At 45.6% G+C, this 26,504-nt stretch overlaps 1 protein-coding gene across 3 annotated transcripts in view; it reads right to left on the bottom strand.

The window, feature by feature from the left end:
• Nucleotides 1-1,068: 1,068 nt before the first annotated feature.
• The window catches only part of MYOCD (myocardin), an 87,913-nt gene continuing 62,477 nt past the window's right edge, over nt 1,069-26,504 (bottom strand). For 2 of the 3 annotated variants that reach the window (XM_061143513.1, XM_061143511.1), the window contains 7 exons: nt 23,365-23,609; nt 22,259-22,412; nt 17,815-18,756; nt 14,931-15,074; nt 13,371-13,499; nt 10,250-10,307; nt 1,069-7,154 (listed from right to left, as the gene is read on the bottom strand). In XM_061143513.1, coding sequence (XP_060999496.1) covers nt 6,583-7,154; nt 10,250-10,307; nt 13,371-13,499; nt 14,931-15,074; nt 17,815-18,756; nt 22,259-22,412; nt 23,365-23,609 — 2,244 coding nt within the window. In that variant the 3' untranslated portion in view covers nt 1,069-6,582. The remainder of the gene's footprint in view (nt 7,155-10,249; nt 10,308-13,370; nt 13,500-14,930; nt 15,075-17,814; nt 18,757-22,258; nt 22,413-23,364; nt 23,610-26,504) is intronic. The other variant, XM_061143512.1, reaches the window with a different exon arrangement.

Genomic DNA, 26,504 nt, shown 5'->3' with positions numbered 1-26,504 from the left:
CCTCATGATTTCAGTGACCTTCTGAATGCTGTTATCTCCCATCTCTAAATCTCTGTGCAAAGGACTCTGAGGTCCAGACCTCTCTAGTGAATGCTTTTGACTTGAGTGTCCTACAGGCGACAGACACTCAGATTCACAATTTTTCGTATTAAGGTTGCTCACTCTGGCCTTTTGCCTCTGTGAATGGAATTAACATACGCTGGACATTCACCTGGGCTTCCCAGGTGGTGCTAGTGATAAATAACCCGTCTGCCAATGCAGGAGACATAAGAGATGTGGATTCCATCCTGGGTGGGAAAGATCCCCTGGAAGAGGGCCTGGCAATCTATTGCAGTATTCTTGCCTGGAGAACTCCAGAACAGAGTAGCCTGGTGGATTATAGTCCATGGAGCTACAAAGAGTCAGACATGACTGAAGCAACTTAGCATGCACACACGGATATCCACCTCTCTCTCCCAAATCTGAAACCTCTCTCTCCTTTGCCATTCCCATCCCATGATCAAGTCCCATACTTTCCATTCTATTAACATGTTTCAAAACTACCTTAGTCTCTATTCTGACAGTTGTTTTTCTTAGTTGAGTCACCAACTACTTTGGCTGGTTTATTAAGGAATCTTAAGTTACTACTTTCACTCCAACCCCTACTGTCACTCCATCATTTCTTCTGTACTGAATTCAGTATGTTGAATTTCCCTTCAAGTTCTTACATCTGTAGAATAAGGAGGGCACCAGTGATTTATCAAACTAATTCACAATTTACTACGTGTATTTTAATAGCATATACATAATTGTAGGCTCACTAATGTCCTCATTTGATTAGTGTGGGTGAGATGTACAGTGTATGAGATCAGAAGCACTGCAGATAAGTACAATGTGATCCCTGGTTCTGCCAGGTTTCAGATGTGTAACCTTAAGTGATTAACTCAGCCTTTCTGGACTCAGTTTCTTCATCTGTAGACTGGGGGTGATTGTGATACTGTTTCATGGTACCATTGTGGGGATTTTACAAAATAACAGCACAATGCCTGGTACATTGCAGAGTCAAGAAAAAAAGCTTTCATCTCTCTCTAAAATAAACATTTTATTTAAAAATATACATATATTTTTTAAAAAAGAACACATGCCAACTTTGGTATTTAGCCATTGCTTCTTTTCTCTTCCTGGTCACCCACATTTCTTCCTAGTTATGTATAGTTGAGCGAAGGAGCCGACATGAAAGCTCCACCACATGGGGTCCCTGCAGAGAACATATGCTGGCTCTTTGGATTTCTTTGCAAAGTGCCTCTTTGTGTTTCCAGGAGGCAGGATTTCAAGCACCCAGCTGTGCACTGCCCTCTTTCCTCGCTGCAGGCACGTTGGAGAGAACTCTGGGGAGCAGTGTGGCTTCCCTTCCTTTGGAAAACATTACAGCAGCCTCCAGGATCCCCATCATTCTATGACCTTCTCCCCCAAACCCTCTGGAGCTGTTAAAGCACACACAGGGAGCTCACAAGGCCAAAGGTGATTGAAGTAAGCACAAGAGACCACCAGGAGCTTGTCTTAATCCATAGAATTCTAGAACCTTAGATTCCACCAACTCCTACCATCAGAAGGGAACTTCTTCATGTTATCAAACCCAATGAGTCTATAGCAATTTCCCTGGGAGGTAATAGAGAAATTTTTCTCGGATCTCTTCCGGTCTTAAAGTCATTTCCTAATGCATAGTCTCACCCTAGCCAGGGCTCCTCTGAAAATGTGGATTCCAGAATCAAACCCAGCTCCTCACCACACTGAGCAGCTCTCTAGCTTATAGGACTGTCTTGTTGTGTGTCTAGCAATATCATCTAATAAAGCACTAGTTGAGTTTCCTCATCTCAACTGCCCTGCTGGTTTCTACTGGATTTATAAGAAAACTTAAGACTCCAGACTCTTTCACTCTGAGTCCTCTCACAGCTGACAGCAAACTTGGTGCATCTGTTGACCACAGCCAAGCCCTGAAGGGGGGCCAAGCTGCCCTCACAATCCTGCAGCTTTTTTTCCCTAAAAGATAGAGGCTCTTCATGGACACTGTACCCTCTAAGTGTCCCTTTTGTCCAGAGAGCTTGTTCTGAAGATCAAGATGAAGGCACAGGACAAAATAATAATACGTTTCCTTTATACTTCTCTGATTTTCCAAATGTTTCTGTATCTGGCAATGAAGACAAATCCTAAAAGCTCAAACAGATGTTTTAAGTGGTAGAAAGACATCTAAGTCATATGATGCTGCTGTTTGATCACAGAAGAAAAAAAAAAAAATGTCAGCATGGGTGTAGGTTTTAGCTAAAAAGCCGCTTCCCCTTTGGGAAAACGAAGACCCCCTTGTCATCAAAGGTAAAGGGATTCCGGTTGGAAGACTTGGAAATTAGCAGGGTTCTTGCAACCTCCCAGTCCCTCAAGATGGGAACCATCTGTGCAGAGTCTACGTGGTACTGGACATCTGGGACAGGGGATGTGCTCTGCACAGGTAAGACATCAAGTTACTATCTGCTGGATGAGTAAATCTGACGCAGGAGTTTTTGGCCAAACCAGCACTGGTTTCTAGAAGAGGTGATAGAAACCTCTTTAAGAGGTCTTTAGAAAAGACTGTCTTGAATGCTTGGGATAGGTTTTTGATTCCCCCCCGCCCCTTTGGTTCAGATTGGAGATAAATGTTTCCGGATGGCAAAGGCCACCAGTTCACAGACCCTTGATTGTTCAACTGAACATCCTCCTGCTTTCCTTATCTGCCGGGGCGATCACTTCATGGAGAGAATGGTTTCTCAGTCCAAGCTTTTCGATTTCTTTTTCATAACATAATGTCTCAGCCGAACTGAGAGGCTGTGACCTGACCTTCCTTCCTTTCCTCCTTCTTTCCTTCCTTCCTTCTTTCCTTTCCCCCTTCCTCTCCCTTTCCTTCTAGTAGAATGTGTATCATCTCAATAGCACTGTTAGAAGCAGGGCTTCTACTGAGCACAGGCTTAATGGAAGGACAGAGGAACTTCCTGAATCCGTGGGATAAGGGTGAACCCACAGGACTGCACCAGAGTTGGCAGCAGCTGCAAATGTCTGCAGGTCAGCTTTGCCACAGGGTAGTCCTGGGGACCTTGAGAGGACCACATGTGGTCAATTTCAGGCTCTAAGAGCCTTAAGAAACTTGACCGTGGCCATCTTCTTAAGTCTCTGTACATCTTTTAGTCATGCCCAATTTGTCACCAGAATAGAAGACACAATTAAGAGTTTAAAAGAACTTAAAAAAAAAAATCCCTTATAGGAAATATAAATTAACACAGATGATCAGGGAGCAACCAGCTTCATCAACCTTTTCCCAATTATCCTCAGTTTTATCTTTCAAATCTCACATCTGATCTAAGGAAAGAGAGCGTGAAGATGGTGGGTGGGGGTTGTGGGTGGAGGTTGAAAGCAATGATCCTGGAGTCTGCTCCGGGTTGTGTGCCGGTTTGTAGCAGCAAATATCTTTCATTAACTGTGAGGCATATATGTCAGTGCCAGATAATAGCCTAAAAATATCCCAATGAAAATGCATAGTCTTACAAAGACAGGGGCCTCCTAGCCAAGTCTAGCCCTTCAGACAGAAATACCCAAAGGGAAAAAATAATCGACACTCAGACCAGAGTCTCAGAGATTGCTGTGAGGTTGTTTTCCAAAGGAAGGGGAATAAAAATAAGATTAAAAAATTCACACAACTTGGCACATGAGAAGCGGACTGACTAGCGAGCTTTGTCAAGATCCCCCCCCCCCCCAAAATGTCAACGTCTGAGGAACACACAAAGGTGAGGAATGTGTCAGGAAGGTTTCCTTCCCCATAGCTTCATCATCAAAGACGAGATGGCAATTTTCCCCTCAGGATCTTTGGTTTTGATGACAGACATCAAAGCAAAGTGGAAAATGTACCGTGTGGCTCTTTTAAAGCACAAGGCCAATGAAGGAATGTAAAACGACGGTCGCCTTCCACCGCTGCTCTCTGTGAGAGGAGGCAGTACCTTTCCAGTGACCAAAGGTGAATGCTCTCTGGCTCTTCACATCACAGTCACTGTCAAGACGGGCTTGTTCATCGTAAGCAGCTGGCTGTGCGTCACTGGGTTGGAGCCATGAGTCATATGTCGAAGCAACTTGTAGTCTGGGTGATGAATCGGGAACGCGTGGTGAGAAAGGCCAAGATCATTTCACAGCAGATGGAGGCTTAAAGGCTTTTGGTATAGAACTCCGTTGCACTGCCTTGAAGATACACACACATACACACATGTGTATGTATATGTACATATGGATGTGTATATATGGATACACATATCCACACATACCTATAGACACACATACATATACATATGTATATATCTATACACACATGCATATGTGTGTGTGTGTATATATATATATACATATACATATATAATATAGATATTCCCCTTCTCCCCTCCCCACCCCCCAGTAAGATGCGGCAGCTTTCAGAGTAGCAATCACCAAAAACACTCTGTGTTCACACATGTTAACAGGTTAACAATGGAATGACTTCTAAATCTTTTTTTTTTTTCAAAAAGAGAACTTCTAAAATCACAACATGTTTGGTTATTTTCTCCATAAGTGCACAGTGAACAATTTTTTTTTTTTTTACAAAAGAAGAAAACAGTGCCTTAGTGATTTAAATAAAAAATAAAAACAGCGAGAGCTACCTTCTACAGCATGCAACACTATGAATCCGTGCATTAGAACCACAGTGAGTCTTAGAGACGATCCTGCAATTTAAGTTTTCAACTCCCAGCAAAAGCAGGGGAAGTGGCGAGGAATGCACAGGAGACCATCGTCTTTTTTTCCTTCCATCCTTTCGACGTGCGATTGTGTTTTTTTCAGAAACGCAGACCTAAAATACTCTTTGCTTGGAACTATACTTTGTATTTACCTTTACAACATAACGAGTTCCGGTTTTCCCCAGAGCAACCCAAATCAGTGACTGCCAACCAAATGGAGGTAGGGGGAGCTTCATGACTGTGGATGGAATCATTGGTTTCTTTCCTTCGATTTCTTTCTTTTGACTTCCTTTTACAGCAAGTTATTATGCGGATGGAAAATGAGTTACCCGGGAGAATCTTGACTTTCAGCTTTTTAACGTATGGTTTTATTAGCAGTAGGACAGCTGGTAAATGGATGAAATCCTCTTCTCCCAATGTTGGAGCAGAGAAAGGGAGATCTTCAAAAGAGGGGAGAGAAAGGATGGAGAATTTGAAAGAAAAGTATAGAGTGGGAGAAAGATAATGGAGGTGAACCCCTCTTTCCAATAAGAAAATAAAAAGAGAAGCCAAACGTCCATAAATAATCACCCTGTTATATGAATAGCAACCCACTGTGTTTATTCCCGCCATACGTGAAATGATGTTCTTTTGTGCTGTCTGCCTTATTCCTGATAACAGTTTCTTGAGACCAGAGAGATACTTCTGATTTGCTTACATGGTCGTCTCTAGCCTTTGACACTAAGGAGGCTGTGCTGGAGAATGGCAGGAGGTTTTGTCTCTCTCTTGCTTCAGGGTTCTCTCCTGTTTCACAGTGCTCAACACCGTGGCGGGATTCCCAGGTGGCTCAGTGGTAAAGAATCCACCTGCCAATGCAGGAGACCCGAATTCGATCCCTGGGTGGGGAAGATCCCATGGAGGAGGACCTGGCAACCCACTCCAGTATTCTTGCCTGGGAAATCCCACGGACAGAGGAGTCTGGCGGGCTACAACCCAGGGCGTCGCAAAGAGTCGGACACAACCAACCGAGCGACCGAGCACACACATCACCACGGAGACAGTGACAGTGATCTGGCCACTGGTTAAGAAAGGGAAATTTCAGGTGGGGTTCTTTGGGCCAAAGGTAGGTGGGTTGTTTTCAGTGACCACATGGAGTCCTGGGTACAGGGTTGGGGTCACTGTAGGGGGTGGCTTTGTGGCCAAGGGATACTGAGGTCACTTCACTTCCCTGGGAATGGATTGGTCCTGTCCCTCTGTTCTGCTTTAAGAATCTGACACTGGGCCTGACCTCTATTTTGAAAGGCGGGTGACGGAGACAGGAGAAGAAGCCTTCAGGGGTACGACTTCCATCACCTTTGAAGGACTGGCTTCTGTGTGTTCCCCAGAGAGCTTACAACTTCTTTCCATGGTAAGAGTAACAAATTCATGAGAAAAGCTTACAAAGTGAGATTATGCCCCAACAGTGCCTGAAAAAAAATACAAGCTACAAAAAAAGGTTAGTGTTTGAAAGGCATTGGAAGAAATTTTTTTTTTTTGCATTCTTGATCTGAAAAAACATAATTTTGAAGGCATTGCTGAAATCAATAACGGTCACTGAATGTTGGCAAAAATTACACTATCCATCTATTAAAAAAAAAGACTCCTGTTTGTTCTTTCTGGTCGTCACAGAAGTCTCCACGCTTGTTTTTCATTCTCTCCAGCTCCTCCTCTCCTTCTTCCTCCTCCCTCTTCTTCCTCTCCTCCTCTTCTAGCTCCTCCTTCTTTGGGAGACTGTAAATATTTGTGGTCATGTGCTTTCCCCGATGGGATTCCTCTTGGCCTTCCTTAGCACTTCATCAGGTGTTTACCACTGCTGTAAGTGGAGGTCCATGGGGGAATTCAGATTGAGATCCGTGACATCCAGGAAATCAATGTTGAAGATGCTGGGGCCCCCGGTAGATAGGGAGCTGAAGCTTGGGGTCGAGCTGGGCGGCGTGAGGTCCAGCCACTCCATGCTTTCCCAAGGAGATTCTGTGAAGCTTAAGGGCAGCCCACTGCTGTCCACAGAGGAGGGTGAAAACTGAGTCTGCATGGGGGACAGGGGGCCCGGCAGGATCTCGTGTGCATTGAAGAGGTCTTCTGCAGCCTTCCCTGAGAATCCATCCATCATCCCGTCGAAAGGGGGCTCCTCACTCCCGATTTTCAGAAGGGCGGTGTCGCTCACCTTCCCCAAGGGGCTCTGGGAATTTAATAAGACTTCCAGGTGCTCATCGCTGTCAGCACCGAAGTGATCAAAGGAGAGCTGGCCTCCTGCGGACGCCGGTTCAAAGGCTGCTGAGGACTTGGGGAGTGCACCAGTGGGGCTTCGAGAAGACCCGGGGATCTTTGGGACTCTGTGAAGACATGAATGCTCCTCTCTGGCGTCAGCGGGCATTTCTGTTGGTAAAATACAACAGGAATTGTTCAATCGCTTCTGATCGATCGTGACCATTCAAAGATCGACCAAAGATACATTCAAACTTGAATGAATCTTTGGAATGAATGAATGACTTACAGAAGGAGATGGCCATGCTTCTTGGGTCATGGCTCTTCACCCAGTCTCACCCCTAAACCACTCTATATATTGCAAGTTCTGCCCTTGGGTCTCTCCCCAAACCCTCTTTTGCTGGAAATTCCACTCTGCGATTATCAGACGCTCACAGCAGGTGCTTTTACCTGCTCCGCACTGTCACCTGGCTGCCCCTGAAGACTCTGCACCCTCACTAGACCCGCACTGGGGGCTCTTTGCTGCCCAGCCAGAAGATGAGTCAAGTCCTTTCCTGCCACCGTTGTCTGATCGTTACTCCTCCTCCTTCTTATAACTCCTCAGTGGTTTGGAAGGTCATCCTGCTCTCAAAGTCTCCCCACCCACACCCCCGTCTCCTGGTCCCTCTTCCTCATCCATCAAAAACTACTCCCCGGCTCACTGCCTATCTTCCACTTCAACTCTTGTCATTCTCCGTGACTTCAGCATCCCGGAAGCGACTTGCTGTCCAGAGGGCCTCTCCGTTCCCTGACACCCCATCCCCCTCCGTGCAAGTGATGCTGCCATTGCCACTCTGCTGGACACACCCTGGATCTTGTGGCCCCAAACACTGCATCCTCTGAAAGTTCAGTTTCATTCACCATTTCCAACTCCCTGTCCATCGCCTCCCACTCCTCAAGTTCACTTTGTAAGGACCCTCTGACAACAAATTCTCAGCCATTTTGAGTCACCCCAGTCTACTGACTCCACGATTTTGTCACCATCCAACAGCTCCTTCTGGTTTTTAGTTATTTATTTATTTTGGCCACTATACACGACATGCAGGATCTTAGTTCCCTGAACCAGAGATTGAACCTGCTTTCCTTGCAGGGGAAGCACAGCATCATAAGTACTGGACCACCAGGCAACTTCCTGGCTTCCACCTCTTTCCTTGTGCAGTCTGTACTCTTAATCCACCACTCTAATTACTCTCACATATATCCTTAATCCCCCTGCACTTTTCTTCTATCACCCTACCCCCTTGGCAAAACCCCACACCTGGATGAATCTGACCATCTGTTTTCTCTGAGCCCTTCCAGGATTGGCTGGACTTTTAAGAAAAAAAATCACACAATGAAGTTGCCCAGTTCATTTTTAAATTCATGATGTCAAGCCTATAAAGTGAAAGTGAAGTCGCTCAGTCATGTCCGACTTTTTGAGGTCCCGTGGATTGTAGCCTACCAGGCTCCTCCGTCCATGGGATTCTCCAGGCAAGAATACTGGAGTGGGTTGCCATTTCCTTCTCAAGCCTATAGTCGGCACTTAATATTGCCTAGTAGGGGGCTTCCCAGGTGGCGCTAGTGGTAAAGAACCTGCTAGTAGTAAAGAACCGGCCATCCTGCAGTTGTAAGATGTAAAAGACGCAGGTTGAATCCCTAGGTCGGGAAGGTCCCCTGGAGGAGCCTGGCGGGGTGAACTCAGGCACAGAGAGAAGGTGATCCTACTGTTGTTGCTTGTGATCGATTCATCACTGTTCTTTGCTGGAATTCCCCAGGTTCCACTCCCACACCCTGTTTGCAGACCTTGCCACATACTTCATTAAAAACATAAGGGTGTCTTCACTGCTCTATTTAAACTGGATAATCAAGGACCTACTGTATAGCACAGGGAACTCTGCTCAGTGTTATCGTGTGGCAGCCAGGATGGGAGGGGAACTTGGGGGGAATGGATACATGTATATCCATGGCTGAGTCCCTTTGCTGCTCACCTGAGACTTCCACAATGTTGTTAATCCGTTATACCCCAATACAAAGTAAAAAGTTTAAATACAAAATATAATGGTGTCTGATAGGAACATCATGAAACAATGATACAGACACCTGTGCCCACGTTTTTCTTCTTCCCTCTTGCTACAAGGGAGGAACTGCCTGTTTCCTTGCATGGTGCCCGTCTCTCTTGCCAGACAGCAAACCCCCTAAAAGTGGAGACTTCGTCTGGTTTAGGGATGGACCTAGTCCGATGCCTGGCCACTTTCTCTCTGAAACTTTCAATGCTGTCACTTAAGCGCTCAGCACTGAAGAATTGATGCTTTTGAACTATGGTGTTGGAGAAGACTCTTGAGAGTCCCCTGGACAGCAAGGAGGTCAAACCAATCCTAAAGGGAATCAACCCTGAATACTCATTGGAAGGACTGATGCCGAAGCTCTAGTACTTTAGTCACCTGATGCAAAGAGCTGACTCATCGGCAAAGACCTTGATGCTGTGAAAGATTGAAGGTAGGAAGAGAAGGGAATGATAGAGGATGAGATGGTTGGATGGCATCACTGACTCAATGGTCATGAGTTTGAGCAAACTCTGGGAGATACTGAAGGACAAGGAAGCCTGGCGTGCTGTAGTCCATGGGGTAGCAAAGAGTTGGACACGACTTAGGGACTGAAAAACAGCAACAACTTAAGGTCTCCAATATGGAGTCTTTTCTTTTTATCCACACATTCTCCTTACAGGATCATAGTCACTTGTGTGCTTTCAAATTTTAGGCACAACTATGTAACTGTTTAGAAAGAAATAAATGAATGACTTAAAAGGCAGCAAAAAAGAACACACTGATCACTGTCACTGCTTGAATGATGTGTGAACGTGAAGGGCCCATTGGTGGGAGATTCATTTTGAGTAGACTTGCTTTACCTGCTTCCTTCTTCTCATAATTAAGAAGAGAGGGACATTGGGATTAGAACAGTAAGGGGAAATGGTTTAGCAGGAAAAACATTGGAAAACAAGGACCAAGCTGAAAGATGAAAACTGTTAAAACGACTGCTAGAAAGTTTTCTCAGGACAATGGAACAAAGGCGATGAGGGATCACCCTCTAGGACTTCTTTTATCTGCTCCAAACATGGACAGGAGGCTCAGAGGCAGGGATGCTCCACCCCGACACGGCTCTTTGGTCCAACTCACAATGAGCATCTGACCTCGGCCCTAAGAGTCCACACCCTAGAGCACACACAGGGGCAGAGCATCCTGATATCTTACCTCCACTTTCAATGAGGACATCCAGGAGTTCATCCATCTGCTGGCTCCGGGTCATTTGCTGTTGCCAATTAACCAAAGGAGAACAGAGAAATTAAAACGTAGCGACTGCTTCTGTGGGAAATCATCGGAAGCAGTATGACAGGTTTTTGAATTAGGTTTGGTTAGCAGTGTTTTTTTTTTCTTAATTGTGGTAAACTACAAACACCATAAAAATTTACCGTCTTAACCATTTCAGAGTATAGTGTGCAAATGCATTAAGTTCATTCGAGTGGTTGTGCAACTGGCACCACCGTTCAGCTCTGGAACTTTTTCATCTTGCAAAACTGAAACTCTGACCCCATTAAACACTAACTCCCCATCCCCTCCTCCCTATTGCTCCTGGACACCACTGTTCTGTTTTCTGTCGCTGTGGATTTGATGACTCTAGGTATCTCATGTAAGTGGACTGATACAGTACCTTTGGGGCTTTCCTAATAGCTCAGTTGGTAAAGAATCAGCCTGCAATGCAGGACACCCTGGTTTGATTCCTGGGTCGGGAAGATCCGCTGGAGAAGGGATAGGCTACCCACTCCAGTATTCTGGCCTGGAACATTCCATGGACTGTATAGACCACGACGGGGTTGCAGAGAGTCAGACACGACTGAGTTGCTTTCACTTTCACAGTGTCTTTCCCTTTATGGCTGGCTTATTTTACTTAGTATAATGTCTTCAAGGTTCATCCATGTTGCAGCAGCGGTCAGAATCTCCTTCCTTATTAATTCTGAGTAATATTCATTGTGGGGCTTCCCAGGTGGTCCTAGTGATAAAGAACCCACCTGGCAATGCAGGAGACTATAAGAGACTTGGGCTCAACCCCTGGATGGGGAAGATCCCCTGGAGGAGTGCATGGCACCCCACTCTAGTATTCTTGCCTGGAGAATCCCATGGACAGAGGAGGCTGGCAGGGTATAGTCTATGAGGTTGCACAGAGTCAGACATGACTGAAGCAACTTAGCACGCAGGCACAATATTCATTGTATGTATAGAATACGTATTTCATTTATCCATTCATCCTTCAATGAACACGGGTTGGTTCCACCTTTTGGCCTTCATGGATACGGACTAAAGGCTGGCTAGGTTTTGGTAGCATGTGTTTTTGGACAGGAAAACACTAAATAAAACAATCTGACACAGCAAGAGAAGGGGGGAAAGGAGGCAGAATGATCCCTAGCCCAGAGTTGTTCAGAGTAAATTCAGTGGTTTGAGAAGTTTCCATTCCAGGAGATGGGCACCTTAATATATAAGTAGTATGGCCATTTTTATCACTTTGAAGTGACTTGGCTAAGACACAAAATAAGCCTCAACAATCAAGCATCTTTTCTGATCACAACAGCATGAAACTAGAAATTAATCAGAGAAAAAGCAATGGAAAAAAATGCTTATGTGGAGGCTACACAACATGCTACTAAAACATGAATTGGTCAGTGATGAATTCAAAGAGGAAATTAAAAGATACCTAGAGACAAAGAAAAGTTGGTTTTAGTCTAAAAGTTGGACTATAAAGAAAGCTGAGCATTGAAGAATTGATGCTTTTGAACTGTGGTGCTGGAGAAGACTCTTGAGAGTCCCTTGGAGAGCAAGGAGATCCAACCAGTCCATCCTAAAGGAAATCAGTCTTGAATATTCATTAGAAGGACTGATGCTGAAGCTGAAACTCCAATACTTTGGCCACATGATGAAAGGAACTGACTGATTGGAAAAGACCCTGATGCTGGGAAAGATTGAAGGCAGAAGGAGAAGAGGGCAACACAGGATGACATGGTTGGATGGCATCACCGACTTGATGGGCAAGAGTTTGAGTAAGCTCCAGGAGTTGGTGATGGACAGGAAAGCCTGGCGTGTTGCAGTCCATGGGGTTGAAAAGAGTCAGACACGACTGAGAGACTGAACTGAACTGAGAGACAAATGTCAATAAAAACACAAGCATGCAAAATCTATGGGATGCAGTGAAAACAGTTCTTAAGAAGTAGTTCATAGGGATACCGAAATTCCTCAATAAAATAAGGAGAATCTCAAATGAACAACCTAACCTATCATCTAAAACATTTAGAGGGACTTCCCTGGTGGTCCAGTGGTTGAGACTCTGCACTCCCAATACAGAGGGTGTGGGTCCTATCCCTGGTTGGGGAATCAGATCTCTCATGCCGTGCAGTGTGGCCAAAAAAAAAAAAAAAAGCAACTAAGGAAGGGGGCTGTGAAAAAAAAAAAATTAGAAAAAGAGCAAACAAAACCTAAACTCAGCAGAAGGAAGGACATTAAAGATCAGAGGGGAATTACATAAGATAGAGATGAAATAGCAATAGAAAAAATAATCAATAAATCCAAGAGCTGGTTCTTTCAAACAGTGAACAAAATCGACAAACCTTTGGCTCACCAAGAAGAAAGGACCCAAAGAAAGAAAATAAGAAATGAAGTGACTTGGAACTGCCTCCCGTTTGGGTGCTGAGGATGTAGCTCTTGTTTCTCTGGCTCCCCGTTGCACTTGTAGTGAACACACCTTCCCTTCTGGCTCATCTGAGTTAAGTAAACTCTGTCTGTGGGAGTCCACTTTGCCTGGCCCTCTTCTTTTCTTTTGAAACCACAAAGGAGCCATTTGATGTTTACAGATACCAGGGGATGGGAATGAGGAGGACAACGGCATACATGGACCTCAGTCCCTGGGATCACTGAGTTTTGAAGCGAGGAAGAAACTTAGGAACAGTTACCCCAGCAATTACTTTCATGTGTTAATATTTGAGTACGTATCTTGTGTCAGGACAATGCGATCAATACTATGTCATCCAGAACCCTTATCCAGTAGATATTGTCTTCATTTCATAGAAGAGAAGTTGAGTTCTTGACCAGGGTTTGTGGCAATGGCAGCTGGCACCAAGTCTGGGCATTTGGGTGCTAAGTCAACCTCCTCTCTTTCTGCCTCACACAGCATCTCTACACACACCATGCTTCTTCACAGTGAGCATCTGGACAGTCTGCTTGTTCCGGCAGGGGAGGCAACAGAATCTACACGCGTGAAGCCACGTCATATAAAACAACATGCAGTGAATCAGTCTGTTCTTCCATGAAGATCAAATCGTGCGCTTACCTGCTTCACTGCATCTTCGTAGGATGGCGGCTGGGTTATTTCTGAAACCGTGGAAGTGGACTTGGAAAACGCTGGGGACGGAATTGGAAACTTTGGCCCTGCCTTATCAGAAGAGTGCAGACCCACCATCTGCATGAGTAAAATGCAGAGAAAGACGATCAATCCATGCATCAGACATTGTATATAGCTCCTGTTTTAGAAACTATAGACTCAACTGTAGAAAAAATTGATTAAAAGGAAAAAAAAGAGCTGGGGCTTAAATATATATCACAGAGATGTTACAGATATATATCAACAACAGGGCACATCACTATGGACGAGATGCTGGAGGCATCTCAGGATGGGAGCCTCAGAAATTCATTCCCGTTCTCTAAGGTGCACCCTGTCTGTTGGGAGAAAGCAAGATGAGAAAAGAAAATGAAGCAGTGTCTATCCAGTCCAACACAAAGAGCTCCATCAACCCAGGCATTTCCACAATAATTTACCTCTTAGCCTGTGTCATTCCTAAATGAAAGTGTTAGCTGCTCAATCATATTCAACCCTTTGCACTCCATGGACTGTTGCCCTCCAGGCTCTTCTGTCCATGGGATTTGCCAGGCAAGAATACTGGATCCCCCTTCTCCAGGGGATCTTGCCAAACCAGGGATTGAACCCAGGTCTCTTGGATTGACGGCAGATTCTTTACCATTTGAGCCACCAGGGAAGCCCATTTCATTCCTAAGTGAGTTGATGTGCATATATTGCTGGAGTGTCTCTTCATAAGCCAGCCCTGCGTGCTGTGAGTGTTTTCTGTGAGGGTACTCAGGACATTAGAGAGTCTCTATCCCCAAAGGATGCCCTGCCCTGTGGCATGCAGCACTTTTGTGTCATGGCCAACTCATGTCTGCCACCTCTTTTTTTTTTTTAAGACTAATTTTACTTAATTTTTTTGAACTTTTTATTTTGTATTGGGGTATAGCTCTTTAACAAACAATGCTGCGATAGTTTCAGGTGAATAGTGAAGGGACTCAGCCATACATATACATGTATCCATTCTCTCCCAAGCCCCCTTCCCATCCAGGCTGCTACATAAAAGTCTGTCTCCTTTTTGACTACCTTCCCACTGATCCTTGCATTCCCCACATCCTGCATCTTTTACCTCTCTGATTCTCCCGCCTGCTGACATGTGTCATCTCCTCCCTTTTACACAGTGACTCCAACTTTTTGCACCTCTCCATTCATTTCCGAGGATCCACTATTTCTCTCATTCTCCACATTTTTTCCCCCGTGTGCCCTGACTCCTATCTTCAACTTCACTGAACTTGGTCTGTTTGCCACGCTCTTTTGCAAACCTGCCAAGGCCATTTTAGTTGTCATAATTTCTGGGATGAACCCTGGAAATGACGCCTTGGAGTACTCTCACTTATATCTGTACATCCATTTCTGTCCTTTTCAAGTAGACTTGTTTCTATCCAAAACGTCATTTCTTTCTGTTTGAACCTCAACACGGGGAGGAGAGGGGCCCCAGAGAGAGAAGAGGCCAAGCTGGCTCCCAGTTTAAACCTTTCCCCAGGCGCCTACCTTTTGCTGCACACCTGGGCTTTTGGGAGAAGGTTTGCCCCCGGCACCATGACTGCTGTCTGCCGCGGTTCCAGAGAAAGAGGGGTGCAGGCTGGGAGGCTGGGGAGAGAAGCTTGGAGGGTGGCCCTCGTGTGCCCCTGAGTTCTGCAGAGAGGAAGAAGGACAAATGAGATGGCTGGTCCCTGCCCTGGTGTCTTATCTTTCCACACCTCCCTAAATTACATCACCAAGGTCTCAAATCCAGCTTTGGACATTTCACCTCCTGCTCACAAACGCTCCATGGTTTCCACACATCTACAGTGGAGGGTCCCCACATCTAACCAGGGTGAGTCTTCAAAATGCTCCACAGTCAAGCATTATTCATTTCCCTCTGGGAGCTTACCTGGGTACTTGTTCAGTTGCTTCAGTCAGGTCTGATTCTTGACGACCCTATGGACTGTGGCCCACCAGACTCCTCTGTGCATGGGTGTCTCCAGGCAAGAATACTGCAGTGGGTTGCCATGGCCTTCTCCAGGGGATCTTTCCAACCCAGGGATCAAACCCTCGTCTCCTGTATTACAGGTGGATTCTTTACCACTGGGCCACCAGGGAAGCCCTCTGCGAGCTTAAATTCTGCTAATCCAGCCACAACTTGTACATTTTGCTTATGCTTTTTTCACATGGAATGACCTTTTCTGGATTCTCCTCTTCCAGCTCCTCTTCTCAAGTCCAATGCCTTTGCAAGTCCTTGCAGACTCTTCTAGCCCTTCACGGTCGACACCCACTCCCCTAAGGCTCCGTGTAGCATTTAACACCATGCCACTCAGTGATGTTACCTGATATTGCTCTTTGTCTTTTTATTTATTTATTTCTTGCCATGGAATCATTCACGTCTTCAAAGAGTGCTACGTAAGCCATCAATCACTGTACAAGTGGTGGTTCTCCTATATCCTTCACTTGAGCACCTTCTGGTCCAGAGGTATTTCAAGAGCTATTTTTACCTTTGATGCCGAGGACACCACATTGACACCTGTTGTCAATGAGGATGAGAATCATGTTAAATTTCAGCTCCTCCCAGAGGGCTGACTCAGGAGTGAGCATCCTTCATGTGAATGTGTTGCTCTGGTGGGTTCATAAAAATATATCTGCATTACCCCACCTCATATTCCCAGGATAGAGAATATTCAACGTGAAAGAGGCATACATTTTATTAATAGTATCAGATAATCCTTGGTTGTTGTGGCTCTGGGCAACTGGCTTCACCTCCCTGGGCCTTATTTTCCTCAGTAGTGAAGAAGAACAAATTGGAATTCGTAAGGCTATTTTGGAATTCATAAGGACCACCCTGGTGGCTTAGACGGTAAAGCGTCTGCCTACAATGTGGGAGGCCCGGGTTGGATCCCTGGGTCCGGAAGATCCTCTGGAGAAGGAAATGGCAACCCACTCCAGTACTCCTGCCTGGAGAATCCCATGGATGGAGGAGCATGGTAGGCTGTAGTTCATAGTGTTGCAAGGAGTCAGACACGACTGAGCGACTTCACTCACTCACTCACTCACTCAAGGCTGTTTTGACAATTAATGAGTTGCTCACATACATACTTCTTTTAAAAAATACATTGTGAATTTTTAAAAAGATCTTATTGTTATTTTTTTGACTTATTGATAGATTGATTTTGTTGCTCTGGGTATTAGTGCACATGAGATCTTCAGTGTTAGTTGTGGCATAGGGGATTTGTAGTTGCAACTTGTGGGATCTAGTTCACTGACCAGGGATCAAACCCAGGCCCCCTGCACTGGCAGCATGGAGTCTTAGCCCCTGGACCACAAGGGAAGTCCCGTACATGCCCCTTAATACCTGGCACATGGCAGGGATCCAATTAATTTTTCTTCCTATTCCCTTCCTAATAACATAGATTTCAGAACCTTCGTAATTTTCTTTCTCAAAGAGGCTTAGACTTTTCTAATAATTTTTTGGTTTCACGGACAGAGGAAGTCTTGGATGCTCCCCTTGGTCTAGTCTTTGAACCGGATATTCTTCTGAGCCATCCCTATGACTCCCCTCATTCTGCTCCAGCTACACCAGCTTCTTTCTGATCCTGGGCTATCCCACACATGCTCCTAGAACAGGGCCCTTGCACTTGCTGTTCCTCCTTTGCTTATAATGCCTTCACCCTAAACACTTACAAGGTTTTCTCCTTTACCCCCTTCAAATGTCCCTGGCCCTTCCATTTAGACTTCCAAACTTCTCATCTCCCTTGTCTGCTTTTTCTCTGTAAGATGTTTCATCTTCTAATATATTAAACACTTTACTTAGATCTTTTCTTTACTGTCTATCTCCCTATGAGAATAGGGATTTTTGTCTGGCTAACTCAACACTAATCCGCAGAGACTAGAACACAGGCTGGCACACAGGAGGTAAATATTTGCACTTTACAGACCATTACTCAGGGAGAACAGTAAGGTCTGATAACTTTCCCTTTGGCCCTCTTGATGAGTTAGTTTGGCCTACAATAAAGCTTGACAGGAGGAGTCCTGGGAACAGCCCCATAAGCCAAATCTGGACCCCAGCTTGTTTTTATAAATAAAGTTTTATTGGAACAGCCATGTGCATTCATTTACCATGTTGTCTATGGCTGCTTTTGGGTTCCAGGGATAGAGCTGAGTGGCTATGACAAAGACTGTACATTCCACAAAGAAATAACATTTATCACCTAGCTCTTTGCAGCACAAGTTTGCCATCCTTGTCTCGTGAGTTTGTCCAACCATAAAGGCTTGTGGATCGTGGTGCCCGCGAGTTACTATTAGACTTTTAGCAAACCCTCCCCGTGCAAAGTTCCAAGGTCAGCTAGTTAGCAGTTGCAAATTTGCATTGCACTTTCAGGAAGAGCATGGGGCCAGTTCTTACCTGCACAGTGCACACCTGGCCGCCGACAGGAGAGGAGACCCTGTGTTCTTCTCCTTGGGCGCCTGATGACGGGGGAAGGAAGTAATGGTTGTTCGGCGACGGGGGCAAACTGATGTGCTGCGGGCTTTTCACAGCCCCGAGGGGCGAATGCTGCGGTGAGCACTGCGGGCTGAGGAATGTGGAAGACAGGACGTTGGTCTGACCCGAGGGCTCTGCACAGTGAGTGCTCCCCAGGGGCAGGAGCTGAGCGTCCTCCCGAGGCGGTGGCGGCTGGCCCTCCGAGCCGGTGCTCTGTCTTTTCACGGCCGTTTGCCGGGATGAGAAAGGACAGCTGGACACGGCGTCCTCCTGCTTGATGGGGGCGGCCGGGAAGGGCGGCGGCTTCTTGTCGGGACAGCCGCTCCTCTTGTGCTGCTGCAGCTGCAGCCTCAGCTCCTCCACCTGCCTCTGTTCCTGCTGGAGCTTCCAGGTGAGCTCGTTGATCACCTTCTGCTTCTCCACCAGCATCTTGTCCTTCTCCGAGTCTAGCCCGTCCAGCTCCGGAAGCATGGAGCCGCCGTTCAGACTGCCCATGAGGGTTTCCTCGGCGCACGCGGGCACCGGGGAGGGATGCAGGCCGAAGGATGGGGAGGCGTCGTTGAAGGTGTCCGGCAGGGACCCCGCCACCGACAGGTCAGACGAGGCGGGCGAGATCGGGGGGCTGGAGCTAGTGCTGCCGAAGTGGTAGAAGCCGTTGGACAGGGCGCCGGTGGAGGGGGAGGACTGGTAACTGGGCAGCGCGTTGCTGGGCGTCACCGGAAAGGTGACCGTCGTGATGTCACCGAAGTTGGGCACAGGGTTCCCAGAGCAGTCCTGGAAGGGCCGGAGTCGGTCCATGAGGGCCGTCTTGGTACCGGACACGGGCAAACCTCGTATTCGAAGCTGTTGTCTTAACTCAGAGACCTGAAGGAGACAGACTGGCGTTAGTGACAGGCATTAGACAGACTGGCATTAGACAGGCTGGTTAGTGACAATCTGTTTTTTTCCTAAAGTATTGTTACGGCAGCTTTAAGATGTCACAAATGGAATCTAACATGTCCCCGTATTTGTTTCTGATTTTGATATCATCTTGCACATTTTTAATGATTTGAAAAAAAAATCATACACCATGTTTTCACAGTCTCAGATTACAGAAACATTCAGCTAAGATGAACCACAAGGGTCATCTGGTCTACTGCTTTGCAACCCCCATCCTGGTCCTTGCCCCCACTTAACAGGTGAGAAAGCTGGTACCTGCCTGGGTTTAGACATCAACCCTTAACCAACAACCCAGGACAGCCTGACATGCCAGGACCTCTGTGCCCTTGGTGAATATCCTGCTCACCCCATCTTCCCCACACCTGGCAAGAGCATTAGAGCAGAGCCATGCCCCCCATGGGGTTCCTGATTCAGCAGGTCTGGGTTGGGCACTGAGAATCCGGGTCTTGAAGAAGTTCCCGGAGGATGCTGTCAGTGCCAGGACCAGGCTTTGAGCATCACGGTTCTGCGTTACCATGAATGTCCTAATTTTAGTCACTGGCTGGATAACAGTCATATACTGAGAGAAGTGTGTGCAGAGATGAGACTATCAGTTCAAATCCTGGCCCCGCCTTCTCCCAGCTCAGTGATCACTCTGTGAAATGGGGTGACAGTAGCTCTCTTACACATTTTTGTGGGGATGAAAATGGCTTAGGACTTGTAAAGGGCTTGGAGTAGTGCCTCACAATTGTTGATGTAAGGTGCTTGCTTTATTATTATGTGGATTCACTTGTATTTATTTTAGCCCCACATTTATACATATAAATGTTTGTTGCTGTTGTGTTAGTCACCTCAGTCCAACTCTTTTCGACCTCGTGGACTGTAGCCCACCAAGCTCCTCTGTACATGGGATTTCCCAGGCAAGAATACTGGAGTGGGTTGCCATTTCCTTCTCCAGGGGATCTTCCTGTCCCAGGGATCAAACTCGTGTTTCATGTGTTGGCAGGTGGATTCTTTACCACTGAGCCACCAGGGAAGCCTATAAATATGTGTATATGTATATATATCGAAACCTCTGCTTGCACATGAAAACATCTGGATTAAAAATAAGCTAATATTCTAACAACAGTTCTCTTTATCTGTATTTCTAAAATAGCCCTCATCAGCATATTACTGTTGTAATCAAATACATAAGTGTCAATAATTCCATACAACAGCCAGAAATTGGTAGGGAGATATTCTTGTGACATTTTGTACAAAAAGGTCTTTTTGAATCTCAAAGCTAAGAGGCCAATAATAAAAATACTGACCACAAAACTGAAAACTATAAGTCAAAAATACTGGGAGAAAATCCAAATAGCCATCTCATTAAAAAAACAAAACAAAACTGCAGGGTAAAAGAGTATCCAAAGGAATATCAGTGTATCCAAAGGAAAATATTGACATTCAAACTAAAACTGGGTTATGGACATGATCCAACCCTTCACAAACAAAAGATAAAATTAAAAGAAAATGGGGACATCCCCAGCAGTCCGTTGGTTAAGACTTCACCTTCCAATGCAAGAGGTGTGGGTTCGATTCCTGGTTGGGAAGCTGAGATTCCACATGCCTTGTGGCCAAAACACCAAAAGATAAAATAAGCAATATTGTAACAAATTCAATAAAGACCTGAAAAAAAGGTCCACATCAAAAAAAAAAAAATCCTTAAAAATATTAAAAGAAAAATGACCTATAACATCTGTGTACCAGCTAGTATTCCAAGAAATACATACATAGCTTTGTGTTCATAGCTTTGTGTTCACCAGATAGACAAAGAAATGAATAATAACACTTTGTGTCAGTGAAGTAGCAGCAAAAATAACTGTATAAAAATGTTAAGAAAAAAGAAAAGCTTTTTAAACCTTGGTATTCTGAGTGTGGCCATGGGCCCAGCAGCATCAGACAGCATCTGGGAGCTTATGATGGAAATGCAGACTCTCAGGGCCCTCGCCACACCTGTCGAGTCAGAATCTGCATTTGACCATGAGCCCCAGGTGGGCCACTGGGCACATGCCGGCTTGAGGAGTGTTGCCCTAACACACTCCTTCTGGGAATAGATTGGCACAAACATTCAGGACAGGAATGTGGCAAGATGGACTAAGAGCTTTCAAAAATAGTCATGCGTTTAGGTTCAAGCGTTCCACTCCTGTGTATTCAGCCTGGGGAGATAATTAGAGAAATTAAATGTGCATTCGAATTATACTTTTAATAGCAAAAATTTGGAAGCAAAAGTCCAACAGTTGGAGGTCAATGAGGTGAAGAAATGATATGCTAGTACTAAAAAGAAAAACCTTACTGAATATTAAAAGTTATGAAAAAGCCCATGATAAATAAAATAGAAAAGCATGCCAGAAGTGTAAACTCACATAATTATTTTAAAACCAAACACGTTCACAAATATTTTAAGTCTAGAAGAAAATACTATAGAATCTCTGAGTCAATTGTCTTTTGAAGTATTTTTTCTTACACTATCATATTTCAGTAGTGAATATATATTACCTTAGGAGTTATTTAAAAAATTATCTTAAAAAGGATTGCAATTACTAATGGTATCACAAGTAATAAAATATGCTCTCAGCCCCCTAGCCTGGCTAGCGTTGTTGTACCATTTTCTTTTATATTCACTGGTTTGAAAAAGTGGAAAAATGGCAACTCATTATTGTTTTACTTTAGAATTACTTAAAATTAATGAGTTCTACATTTATTTTTAGAATCTGCTCTGGCACTGAATAATTTAAACTACATTATTAAATAATGCAGCTCATATTCTAAAATAAAATGAATACTTGTTCAGTCCAGTTTACTTTAAATTTCAGACTATTATGCTGTGTAGGCTTGCTTGGCACAAAGATTTGTATTCACCTCTTTCATACACTCACTGGTATTTTAACTGTTGATGAATTTTTAAGTCAAACCAGCCAATCTTAAAGGAAATCAACCCTGAATATTCACTGGAAGGACTGATGCTGGAGATGAAACTCTAATACTTTGGCCACCGGATGTGAAGAGCCAACTTATTGGAAAAGACCCTGAGGCTGGGAAAGGTTGAGGGCAGGAGGAGAAGGGGGCAGCAGAGGATGAGATGGTTGGATGGCATCACCAACTCAATGGATGTGAGTTTGAGCAAACTCTGGGAGATGGTGAAGGACAGGGAAGCCTGGCGTGCTGCAGTCCGTGGGGTCGCACACTGCTGAGCCACTGATGGCAGGCCTTCCCTGATGGCCCAGTGGCTGAGACTGTGCTCCCAACGCAGGGGACCTGGGCTCCATCCCAGCTCAGGGAACTAGATCCCACACTCTGCAACTAAAGATCCTGCATGCCACAACCAAGACCCGGCACGGCCAAATAAACATATAAATATTTTAAAAATATTTGTTTTAAAAAACCAAAATAATGCCAAACCCTATACCTTCAGATCATCTAGGTTGGATGGGAGTGGGCCTGGCTTGAGAGAAGAGACACCAGTTTGTCCAGAAAAGCTGTTTTTGGCAGGAGACAAAGGGGTATTGCTCAACGGTGCTGAAGCAGCGTTTGGATTTCTGGCCATCTGCTCATTTGGTTCCCTGTAAAACAAACACAGAAGAGGTACTGAAAATACAGTCAAATTTATGTATGGGGATATGACATTGTGATTTATAATAGGAAATGTATATATTTGGTCTTCATCCTGGTTTCTGGCACAGCTCCTAAAACCCTGGGGGTTTCCTAAGTTATGAGAACAAGGCTGTCTTTTGTTATCCTAATGAGGTGACTGTTGGAAGCCAGGTAAGCATGAAGGCTGGTGGCCTGGAGACTGAACCATGTGATCAGAGAGTTGGAGTTTTCAGTCCCACCCCTGACCTCTAGGGAAGAGAAAAAGCTGGAGGTTGAGTTGATTCACAATGGCCAATGACCTACTCAATAATGTAAAGAAGCTTCTGAAAGAATGGGGTTCAGAGAGCTTCCAGGTTTTGTAGTAGGTGGAAATTTTGGGAGAGTGGTGTATCTGGAGGGACATGGATGCTCTGCCTGACTCCCATGTACCCTGCCCCGAGCCTCTCTTGCATCTGGCTGGTCCCATGAGGAGCTATGTGCTTTTACAAGAGACCAGTAGTCTATTAAGTAAAATGTTTCTCTGAGTTCTGTGAGTAACTTTAGCAAATTAATTGGAACCCAAGGAAGAGGTTATTGGAACGTCCAGTCGATAGCTGGTCTGTCAGAAGGACAGGTGACAACTTGGACTTGTGACTGGTGTCTGGAGGGTGAGGGGCCAGTCTTGGGGGACTAAGCCCCAAGCTGTGAGACTGAGATCCAACACCATCTCTGGGGCATCAGAACTGAATTGAGCTGTGGGACCCCCCCACCCCACCCCAGCTGGTGTCAGAGAGGTGTCTGGTGGCATGGCGAAATCTGGGTGACCTGACCACCAGGACGTGGTGTGGTGTGGGACCCGCTGGGGCCTCTGATGGAGAAGCCACAGCCAGCCTCCATCCCCGGTGCCCCCCGCCCCCCAGCCCCTGGGCTTGCCTGACTTACTTGAGGGGAGCTGCGTGCAGCCCGGGGTAGCTGAAGCGGTGCTGCTGCTGCTGGCTGAGGATCTGCAGCTGCAGGAAGAGCTGCTGCTGCTGGAGCAGCCGGGCGTAGGCGGAGTCCATGGGCGGAGGGGACTTCTCCGCCTTCTGGTCCGGGGGGATGTACTGGTGGTATTTGAGCTTCTTCACCTTTGGCTTGGGGTCCTTGGGCTTTTTGTGGCGGTTCTTGCTGTCGCTCAAGGACTTGGACTGCAAAGTGGGTGGAGAGACGGCATGTGCTTTTAGGTGGTGGATGGGAACGGCTTGGCATCAGGAATATTATCTCTAGATTTTATCTAATAGATGTTCTTGAGCCCCCAACACACAATATAGCAAAGACAGGAGGCACAATGAGATCCGGGACATTAAGGTACCTAACAAACAAATCCATGCAAATACAACGCAAAGGACGGATGCTCCTTAGGCAGGAAGTCTTGAGTCTTAGAAGTGGCTTCGGGGAACCTCCTTCCCAGAACAGAGAGGTATGCCTATGTGTCAGTGAGGCCAGCTTCCTAACCTAAAACCTAAATCTGATGACTAATGAAGACGACATTCTGTTCTCGGGTTAGATTCATAAGAAGGTTCTTTTTTTAAAAAAAAAAAAAAAAGTTTGACATGGATCATTTTTAAAGTCTTTATTGAATCTGTTGCATTGTTATTTCTGTTTTGGTTTTTTGGTCGTGAGACATGTGGGATCTTTGCTGCCCAACCAGGGATCAGACCCACACTCCCCGCACTGAAAGGGAAAGTTCTAGCCATTGCACCACCAGGGAGGTCCCAAGAAGGTTCTTTCGCCTGTATATATGTCATCATCTTTAGGGAAGCTCCTCGTGAGCTGACTTATTAACAACATGAAAGAAGAAATTAAGGCTGTCTCTAAAAACCCAAAAGGTGGATTCTTGTTGCTTCTAAATCAATTCCCCTTCCCACCAAAGACTGATATAAGATCAGGAAGTGACACCCTCTGAACTAAAGATTCTTCACTGACTATAGGAAGGACAAGTCACCCACTGAGACCTTTCCAGACGTTACCAATCATGATGTATGGTTTGGACCCTTGAAAAAAGTTAAGGACAGAGGCCTGGAAGTAAAGACACGTTTTTGAACGTGGTATAGTCATCCAACTGTACCACATCTCAATGACCCCAACCTGCAAGTTGGGTAAAATATTCTCTACTTTTGATCTCAGTAACCAATGGGAGGATGGTAAAGTATATTGTTGAAACAACAAGATTTCAAAGGACAATGTGATTATATTTATAACCTGTTCTTGAAATCCAAAGACCTCCAGAGATTGAGAAGCAGTAGGTGTGTATTTCAGTCAGTTAAAAAAAAAATTTCCAATCCCTGACTGTATCACAGAAGATTGAAATGAACAGGGATGTGATGATGGAAGGGTCTTGATCTGAGGACAAGCTGGCGGGGGAAGGTGTGGTACCAGCAGTGTCCAGAAGAGGGAGCTCCTGAATAGCCAGCAGGCAGGTTGTCACCGGGCAGCTTTCCCATTTTAACTACAAAACACACATCTGAAGGTGACCTATTGGATTTGCTTTTCTCTGACTCAGCGTGCCTGTCCACCAAAGCTTTCTGTGCGTGTGTTTTCTCAGGAAGGCTTCTTCTTGTACACTTAGCTCAAGGATTCCTATGGGCCGGGGGCCCTCCTCCCTGCTCATTCATTGATGGGTTAGTGCTCCAGGTAATGAGTCAGCCTTCTGTTCTTGGGAGAGTTTCCCCCGAGCTCCTGCAGTCAGCTCTGCCCTGCTCCCACTCCTCCTAGGACCTGCTTGTCTGGGGAAGCTGCAGCCTTGTGTCTAAGGCAGCTAAATCAGGGGCTCAGTCATCTTCTCTATTTGTTGCCTTATTATCACAGAGACTCTCTGCATTCAAAAGGTATTGTAAATCGGACCATTTTCTCCGGATAGTGAGGAGCACAGACCACTCAACCCACGGAACTCTGAATCACTGAAACTTTTACATGGGCTGCGCTCATTTGCTCAGTCATGTCTGACTCCATACAGCCCCGTGGACTGGAGCCCGCCAGGCTTCTCTGTCCATGGGATTCTCCAGGCAAGAATGCTGGAGTGGGTTGCCATGCCCTCCTCCAGGGGATCTTCCCAACCCAGGAATCAAACCCACATCCTTTACATCTCCTTCATGGGCAGGCTGGTTTTTTTTTTTTTTTTTTTAACCACTAGTGCCACATGGGAAGCACACTTGTAACTGTATTATATTTGCATATTTTTGACAAGACTTCATTGAAACTGATTGTCCTTTCTCAGGACTATTACTACACTTTCTTAGTATGAAGAGGCTGAAGGCTTGGCTCATTTGCATTCAGCTAAGTTCAGTCGCTCAGTTGCGTCTGACTCTTTGCGACCCCATAGACTGTAGCACGCCAGACCTCGCTGTCCATCACCAACTCCCGGAGTTTACTTAAACTCATGTCCATTGAGTCAGTGATGCCATGAAACCATCTCATCCTCTGTCGTCCCCTTCTCCTCCTGCCTTCAATCTCTCCCAGCATCAGGGTCTTTTCCAACTCATTTGCATTAGGCAAAATTTAAACACTTCAGTAGAAATATTAATACAATTTCTCTTTGCTCCCAATGGTGGAAACCACTGAATCGTATTAATATGCTCCCAAGTCACTATGTCTCCTCCCTCCACCTGTAATGAACAAAATTCACCAATAGCCACATAATTTCAAAGCTGTTGAGCTGAGTGGATTGTGAAGTGAAAGTCGTTCAGTCATGTCCGACTCTTTGTGACTCCATGGAATTCTCCAGGTCAGAATACTGGAATGGGTTCCCTTCTCCAGGGAACCTTCCCAACCCAGGGAATGAACCTAGGTCTCCTGGTGTCTCCCGTATTGGTGGGTGGATTCTTTACCAGCTGAGCCACCAGGGAAGAGTGGATTGTAGGCTGGGTTTAAGCCACTGCAGTCTGGGGAGCTTTCCTGGGAATCAGAAATGCCTGCCATCCGTTCAGAACATGAAAACTAGTTTTGTGGGCTTCCCCGGTGGCTCCGTGGTAAATAATCTGGCTGCCAGTGCAGGAAACACGGGTTTGATCCCTGATCCAGGAAGATCCCACAGCAACTAAGCC

The sequence above is a fragment of the Dama dama genome, chromosome 5 (assembly GCF_033118175.1).
Source record: "Dama dama isolate Ldn47 chromosome 5, ASM3311817v1, whole genome shotgun sequence".
Lineage (NCBI taxonomy): Eukaryota > Metazoa > Chordata > Mammalia > Artiodactyla > Cervidae > Dama > Dama dama.
This window is presented reverse-complemented; position numbering and strand designations above follow the sequence as displayed.